Here is an 8,767-nt window from a genome sequence, read left to right as displayed (position 1 = left end):
GATAGCTGGGATAGGCTCCAGCATACCCACAACCCTATTATATTATGAATTAGGTCTCATAAAATAACAAATATTTTTCTCCTAATTATACAACTTTTATTTCTGTAACATTACTTTTTAAAAACAAACAGAAGAAGAGAAGCGGTATAGAAAGTTGGATCACTTTTTGCCTCAATTTTTTTTTCTGGTGTTATTGAACTTTTATTCTCATAAAGTTGTGTTTTTTTCTCATAATATTATAATTTTATTCCTGTAACATTGTGATTTTTTTTCATAACATTGAAATTTCAATATTATACCTTTTTCTTGTGTTATTATGCCTTTAATTTTGTTGAAATTGTTATTTTTCTCTCGTACAAATACACTTTTATTCTTATAAAAATAAGATAATATTTTTATACGATGTGTATTCCCACATTTAAAGCCAAATATGTTGTATTATTACAACTTGATTCTTGTAAAATTATCAATTTCTCAGTATACATATATTCTCATAAAATTGCGATCTTTTGAATTTATAGTCACAATTCCAAAGTTATTTATAGCATTATTATATTATTATATCAGTGTGGCTCTAATACTCCTCTGTAATAAACAGTGATAATGCTTTTAAACATGTCAACAAAAGATATACACTGCTCTTCAGTGGCAGATTTGACAAGGTTCATTGTTATGTGAGTAAAAGAGGAAAAAAAGGAGTGCCTCCATGCTTTCTTTTCACTTTTTTTTCTACAACATGTGACTTAAGAGATGTTAGCATTGACATTGCAGTATTTAATAGTAGCATGCAGTGATTAGACAAACTCAAGAAGATGATGATGACATTCCCTTTCATATGTGACACATGGCCTACAAGGCAAAACTCAGGGCTTTGCAGCGTTAAGATGGGCTAAACTCAGGTTTGCCTTTGGAAGATTTCATAAGTCAGTTGATTTTGCTTGGATGTACAAGAGCCTCAACTGCCCTCACGTCAAGAGGACAAGTCATGTGACCTCCTCTGATTGAAACTGTGAATCCTGCCGCAAAGTTTTGGAAACTCACTCTGATCTGCTAACATTGGTGCGATTCAAGAGGGTTTGAGATGGGTTTTACATTATGTCCCCCTTTCTGTTGCGTTTAAGTAGAAACATTAAGGTGAAACATTCAGTTTGTTTTACATAATTGGTTTGGACTTCATTGGTAATGTGAGATTTAAAGTATCAACGTATACATGTGATAAAAAAAAGAACATATGATGACAATAAAGGATGATGGAGTGATGAATTTTAAGGTTTTGTCCTCATTTTTGCCTCATTTTAAGTATATACTGAAAAATGTTTTGTGGAATGAACATAATTGCATTATTGTAAGTGGTTGCACAAAATAATTTTATCTGAAACTAGCTTTGAAGGACATACTGTACAATAATACAGTACAGTACAACCTAGTATGTACAATATTTATATATTATCAGTTGTATTTATTTTGTTAAATCAATAAAATCTGTAAAATTAGATAATTTTAAAAAATCAAAAAATTGTTACAACTATAATAAGAAAAATTGTAATATTAATGATGATTAGAATAATGGTGATAACAATAATAATGGTAATAAGGATAAAGATTATAACAATAATGATAATGATAATAATGATAATAATAATAATATTACAGTGATAATAACAGGGGAAAACAAGACTGTGGCATGAACATGATTATATCTTGGAAAAAGGGGTAGGCATTTATAAGCTTTTGCTTATAGTTGAATACAAATGTAAATAATGGAAAGTTATATTTTGATTGATGTAAGAAATGCACTGTAATGTTTCATATATTTACCCCAAAAAAAGAAAAATATATATATAATGGACAATACTACAAAACTGTTTTAGAATTTATATTTATGCAAATGTATATGCGTACAAAAGTAACTAATTTATAAATAAGGGTTGGGCATTCTCCCAGTTACGAGCCTTCACCCAGCACCTGAATGCAACATCCGCTCTTCCCGGCATGCATTGCACTGTCGCCATTTTTCTTGTTGTGTTGTGTAAAGAAGTCTAGCTTGCGAGTCCAGGAACATTCTGCGTTTATTTTTGTATACATTAATTAGGTTTCTAATATTTTCTTGATTAACGTTTGTGTAGGTGTTATTTCCTTTGGAAAAACAAAAGCAAATATGGCTCAATACAAAGGAGCTGCCAGCGAGGCAGGAAGAGCCATGCAACTGATGAAAAAACGAGAAAAGGAGAGGGAGCAACTTGAACAACTCAAACAGAAGATTGCAGAGGTTTGTAATATTTTAACGTTTTATTTTAATGTCTGCTGGTGTTGTCTGGCGTGTTAACCTTGTAATGAATGTCCCCGGGAGACCAAAAAGTCTACGTGTATGTACACATCCCGATATTTCTTCAAACTTCATCAGTAATACATTTTTATTGGTGTTGCAATTGTGTGTAAATCCACATTTTCAGTGGTTGGTAAATCCATATAACTGTACAAGCTGTATACTGCCTACTTTAAAGTATATTTCAGCTTCATTTGTATAATATTGTCTCTTGCTAATATATACTGTAATAAAATGGTTGCTCTGTTGTGACTACTACTGTGCTGAATATCTGTTTTCTTTTAGGACAATATGGTTAAGTCTAACATTGATAAGAAGTTCTCAGCTCACTATGATGCTGTGGAGGCAGAATTGAAGTCCAGCACTGTTGGTATGTGAATCACAAATACATTTGTGTAGCCACATCCATTTAGATTGTTGTATGCATTGCACAAGAGTGTGTCTTATTGTCCTTTAACACCTCTATTAGGTCTGGTGACACTGAATGATATGAAAGCCAAGCAGGAGGCTTTGGTGAAGGAGCGTGAGAAGCAACTAGCAAAGAAGGAGCAGTCCAAGGAGCTCCAGCTGTGAGTAAACAAACACCCTGTCTGTGAATATTGTCATTCATATGGGTAATTGTAGTCTGAGGGCATTGAATCGATAACTGGTCTGTTCTGGTTGTCTGAGAAGACATTCGAAAGATTCAATGTGTGTATTTGTTATTCCAATAAAACCACTAACGTGATGAAATTGGCTACTGAGGGTAGCGGTGGTGGTAGCCATCATTAACCATTCATTCATTCATTTTCTACCGCTTTTTCCTCACAAGAGTCACGGAGGGTGCTGGAGCCTATCCCAGCTGTTTTCGTACACCCTGGACTGGTCGCCAGCCAATCACAGGGCACATATAGACAAACAACCATTCACACTCACATTCATACCTATGGACAATTTGGAGTCGCCAATTAACCTAGCATGTTTTTGGTATGTGGGAGGAAACCGGAGTACCCGGAGAAAACCCACGCATGCACGGGGAGAACATGCAAACTCCACACAGAGATGGCCGAGGGTGGACTTGAACCCTGGTCTCCTAGCTGTGAGGTCTGCGCACTAACCTGAAATGTTGACTCAAATAATCAATAATAACACAAAACCTTTAGCCTTTATAAACATTAAAATGTCAAAATATGCCTCCCCCTAAAGCCTTTCATTCTTCAGAATGTGGCCCTCAATGGAAAATATTTGCCCCCCCCCCGCATTAGATTACCTACTATCACCCGTGAGTGATGGACAGTGTTGGTGAAGTTGTTGATCACACATCTTCCTCTTCTTCCTCTGTGTAGCAAGCTTGAGAAGCAGAAGGAGAAGAAGAGGAAAGAAGAACAGAAGAGAAAAATTGCCAGTTTGTCCTTTAATCCAGAAGATGACGGTGAAGAAGAAGAAGAAGAAGAGGAGGAGGAGGAAGAAGAAGAAGAAGAGCAAGATTGTGAGTAAATCCAGTGATTACAGTACAGGTGGTCCTCCAGTTCCCTTCCTAGATTGTGATATACTTTTCAGTTGTGTTGTCACTGACTAATACTTACATGTTAGATCTGAAACATTTACCGTAATTTCCGGACTATAGAGCGCACCTGATTATAAGCCTCACCCACTACATTTTTAGAGGAAAACCGATTTTGTACATACACAAGCCGCACCTGTATATAAGCCGCATGTGCCCACATTAAAACATGTAAACATATTTACAAAGAAAGACGGCACACAGAGAGAGTTTTCAAAGTTTTAATAATATAACTTAAGAATAATAGTACTATAACTTTCTTCACATACGGTGCCTGGCAGTAAAACGGTAGCAACATGGTAACAACAGCGTCTCACCATCGATTCGTGTACGTGCAGCTCTGTTTCCTTCTTTATCGGACAGCTCGATTGCTTTTAGCTTGAAAGCTGTGTCATATGCCTTTCTTTTTGCATTTTCCATGATGAGGGTATGTTCACGCTAATTTAATTTATGCACAAGACAAGAAGTTGCAGTCGTCGACGCATATATTCCACCGGTCTTAATCTTACCTTTTCTACTCGAGAGCCCCTGGCGGCAGTTAGAAAAATTACATAAATTGGCCGCATCACTGAATAAGCCGCAGAGTTGAAAGTTTGGGAAAAAAGTAGCGGCTTATAGTCCGGAATTTACGGTAACTGTACCAAACATGTCAGGAAGTACACATTTGTAGTAAGTATATAGTTTCTCATTGGATTTAGTTTTTCACAGATGTTCCTGTAAAGAAGAAGAAGCTTGGAAAAAATCCAGATGTGGACACAAGTTTCCTTCCTGATCGAGACAGAGAGGTTTGTTTGAATAAGTGCACCTTACATTATGGAAAGTGAAATACATGCTAAATCCGGTTTGATTTAAAATAAGTGAGAAAGTTTACAGTGAGGCAGTATTGTACCGAATGTATGTGTGATATTACAGTGGTGTGCAACAGTATTTGTCCCCTTCCTGATGTCTTTTTTTCTTTTTCACACCACTATAACCATAAACAATGGGGGTTTTGTGTTCAGGAGGAGGAGAATCGACTGCGAGAAGAACTCAGGCAGGAGTGGGAGCTCAAACAGGAGAAGATCAAGAGTCAGTATCACACATACTTGTATTGACTAACTCTCATAATACATGAGTAATGGTTGTATGTTTGCAGGCGAGGAAATAGAGATTACCTTCAGCTACTGGGATGGATCCGGCCATCGAAAGACTGTCAAGGTTAAGAGTGGCTCACATTCCAAAATTTTTTTTCTTTTTCCGCTTCTTTTTCATGTGTCTGTCTCTTTCAGATGAAGAAGGGAAACACGATACAGAATTTTCTGCAGAAGGCTCTGGAAGTCCTCAGGAAGGACTTCAGTGAGCTCAGGTCGGTCATGGAGGTTATTAGTTCATATTAGTTCATGTTTGTATGAAAGCTTTTTTTGTGTTTATGCTAATTGAGGGCTGCACGTCGTTCGAGTGGTTAGCGTGCAGACCTCACAGCTAGGAGACCAGGGTTCAATTCCACCCTCAGCCATCTCTGTGTGGAGTTTGCATGTTCTCCGGGTACTCCGGTTTCCTCCCACATTCCAAAAACATGCTAGGTTAATTGGCGACTCCAAATTGTCCATAGGTATGAATGTGAGTGTGAATGGTTGTTTGTCTATATGTGCCCTGTGATTGGCTGGCCAATGGTCCAGGGTGTACCCCGCCTCTTGTCCGAAGACAGCTAGGATAGGCTCCGGCACCCCCCACGACCCTCGTGAGGAAAAGCGATAGAAAAAAAGTGGCAGAATGCAAGCCGTGACCGCAGCTGTTAGTCCTTAACAAATCTTCACTTGGCTCCATTTAAATGAAAGCTGCAATTTTGCTTGTCATCCACAATCCTTTTGTGGGACATGAACACGCGTTCATTGTTTTTTTCAGTGTTAATCTTGTTGACAGTGTCCCAAAATCTTAAAAGTTTAGTTGTTGGCCTTATAGCTGTGACAGTCACAGAAAACTAAGAAAAATGTCATTTTACTAAGTGGAAAGTGTACGTTTCTGTGCAGGTCTGCAGGAGTCGAGCAGCTGATGTACATCAAGGAAGATTTGATAATCCCACATGTGAGTGAACTACTGGTTTAAAGTGTCAAGATAGTATATGGTTTATATTAAAAGCAAGCTAAACGGTCCTTGTGGTTCCTCATTTAGCACCACAGCTTTTATGACTTCATCGTAACCAAAGCCAGAGGCAAATCAGGTAGGTTAAGAATTCATTTTTGTCATATTTCATTTGTGGTTAGCGTGCAGACCTCACAGCTAGGAGACCCGAGTTCAATCGCACCCTCGGCCATCTCTGTGATGATTTCTCATGTACTCCAAATCATTATTAAAGTTTTATTATAATTCATTTAATGTTTTGTTGTAAGGCATTGCCACCTACTTCGTGGCATCTCGAACCAAATTTTTTGACAAGTGGTTAGTGCGCAGGCCTCACAGCTAGGAGACCCGCATTCAATTCCATCCTCGGCCATCTCTGTGTGGAGTTTGCATGTTCTGCCCGTGCATGCATGGGTTTTCTCCGGTTTCCTCCCACATTCCAAAAACATGCTAGGTTAATTGGCGACTCCAAATTGTCCATAGGTATGAATGTGAGTGTGAATGGTTGTTTGTCTATATGTGCCCTGTGATTGGCTGGCAACCAGTCCAGGGTGTACCCCGCCTCTCGCCCGAACACAGCTGGGATAGACTCCAGCACTCACCATTTTTACTTCCGCGTCATACTTGCCTGATGTTGTCACTTGCATTTCTGTACCAATATGTTATTGTTTATCCGTATCTGGGGTGTGTACACATGCGGATTAGCAGGTGTTTGTGCAACGAACGCTCAAACGTGTGTTCAAAGTCAAAACGTCTGATAACGACGCTAAGTAATAATAATAGTAATCATGATCAAGACCTGCGGTGTAATTCCAGCAATGTTTCATTCTGGATGGTTTTGCCCCCTTCCATCCACGCTAGGTCCTCTCTTCAGCTTTGACGTCCACGATGACATCCGATTGGTCAATGACGCCACTGTAGAGAAAGATGAGGTAAATCAATTTTGTGATGCTTCTCTGTTCAAAACGTAGGACATGATGCAAAGCAGTGGTTCTCAACTGGTTTGGTTGCAGGGACCCACCATCACCTCAGCTAGATTGCTGACATTTTTCAACTCAAAATTCATAACTATCTCATATTTAAAGAGCCTGTTTGCAACAATTAGCGGCTGTCTAGGAGGCTCTTACATTGTAAAGTATCGGAACATAGCTCTCTTTGCCCACATGGCCATTTGTTACCAGGGATGTTGCATCACATAAGCAACAGAACCAATTTCATAACAGTGTAAAGGAGCTACATTTTCAGTCAGCATTAATAGCAATGATGAGTTCATTGTAAACAACAGTGCAGCAAGTATAACACGTATGAGTTTCACACCACTGCTGAGTGGTGCAATCACAATTTAAAACTGCTGGATGATCACCACTAAATCTAACTTACTGCCATCTTAATGAAAAAGAACTATGGTTATTATCACACTTGCTATGAGTAAGTAGCCTCCCATGGTGGCGTCACAAGGAAAGGCAAAGCACACCTGTTAAAACTGTTTAGATAATAAGCTTGAGGTTTTTCCATGATGGTTTTGTTTTGTCATGTTGTACATGTGATTATCTAACTATACCATGACGTGGTTCTACTTGTTGCCACCCTTAGACATTTGTTGACATCGTTCTGTTCTGGCCTGAAGTCTCACGCAGGGAAAGTCGTGCTGAGGAGCTGGTATGAAAAGAATAAGCACATCTTCCCCGCCAGTCGATGGGAGCCGTACGACCCCGAGAAGAAATGGGATAAATACACGGTGATTTTTTTTCAGTTTTTCCTTCACATGCAATAGGAAAAAAAAGAGTTCAAGGAGAAGCCTTTGATCACCTATCCCATATACTACGTTATATTTAGAATAACAGCAGATCAACCTGCTAAACAAGTTGTATTTTTACATTATGTTTGAAGACAAGTGAATGAGCGAGGCAACCAAGTGAGGCAACCAAAACAAACAGCTTCGCAATTTTCCGTGTGCAATTTTGTAGGTGCGACCGAGGAGTGGTTAGCACGCCGGCCTCACAGCTAGGAGACCCGAGTTCAATTCCACCCTCGGCCATCTCTGTGTGGAGCATGTTTTCCCCGGGTACTCCGGCTTCCTCCCACATTGCAAAAACATGCTAGGTTAATTGGCGACTCCAAATTGTCCATAGGTATGAATGTGAGTGTGAATGGTTGTTTGTCTATATGTGCCCTGTGATTGGCTGGCGACCAGTCCAGGGTGTACCCCGCCTCTCGCCCGAAAACAGCTGGGATAGGCTCCAGCACCCCCGCGACCCTCATGAGGATAAGTAGTAGAAAATTAATTCATTAATTTTGTAGGCATCCATCCATTTTTGCATATCTTTCTTAATCGAGGATAAGCAGCATAGATGATGGATGTTAACCTTGTTCTTCTCTATGTTCTGTTTTCCAGATCCGGTGAAACTGTGGCAAAACCTCTTCTGAATTCTGTTCCTCTGTTCCCTTCCACAATTGGACTCTCTCAGGTTCATCAAAATGCTAATTGCCCCAAGTCTACCTGAAATGGCCCCCATTTAATTATGGTCAATAAAATTATCCTGTAATGACAGTTTGTTGTTGGATTCCTTTGTGTGTGATCATTGCTTTTGGAAGGCTGACAGTCAACTCGGTAGGTCAGGCTTTAACGGTGGATCCAGTCAGAACACGTTTACATGATCTCGCCAGCTTCCACCCGCCCTCGGCCTGAAGACACCACACCTCCTGCATGGTATTTCTTTACTCCTTTCCTTCTGCCACAGTCATAGCACTTTGAGCACACTTTGGGATTTGATTCAATGTTGTATTTTGGCCGTAGC

The 8,767-nt window shown here is 39.4% G+C and overlaps 1 protein-coding gene across 1 annotated transcript; it reads left to right on the top strand.

The window, feature by feature from the left end:
- Positions 1-2,002: 2,002 nt before the first annotated feature.
- On the top strand, positions 2,003-8,520 carry fam50a (family with sequence similarity 50 member A). Its single transcript, XM_078798008.1, has 13 exons — positions 2,003-2,269; positions 2,612-2,696; positions 2,796-2,895; positions 3,652-3,794; positions 4,578-4,654; positions 4,871-4,937; positions 5,005-5,066; positions 5,138-5,214; positions 5,879-5,933; positions 6,021-6,069; positions 6,831-6,901; positions 7,597-7,707; positions 8,365-8,520. The coding sequence occupies exons 1-13, from the start codon at positions 2,159-2,161 to the stop codon at positions 8,371-8,373; spliced, it is 1,017 nt and encodes a 338-aa protein (XP_078654134.1). The 5' UTR covers positions 2,003-2,158; the 3' UTR covers positions 8,374-8,520.
- The last annotated feature ends 247 nt before the right edge of the window (positions 8,521-8,767 follow it).

This window comes from Doryrhamphus excisus, linkage group LG17 (assembly GCF_037039965.1).
Source record: "Doryrhamphus excisus strain RoL-2023G ecotype Guam linkage group LG17, RoL_Dexc_Guam_v1.1, whole genome shotgun sequence".
Lineage (NCBI taxonomy): Eukaryota > Metazoa > Chordata > Actinopteri > Syngnathiformes > Syngnathidae > Doryrhamphus > Doryrhamphus excisus.
This window is presented reverse-complemented; position numbering and strand designations above follow the sequence as displayed.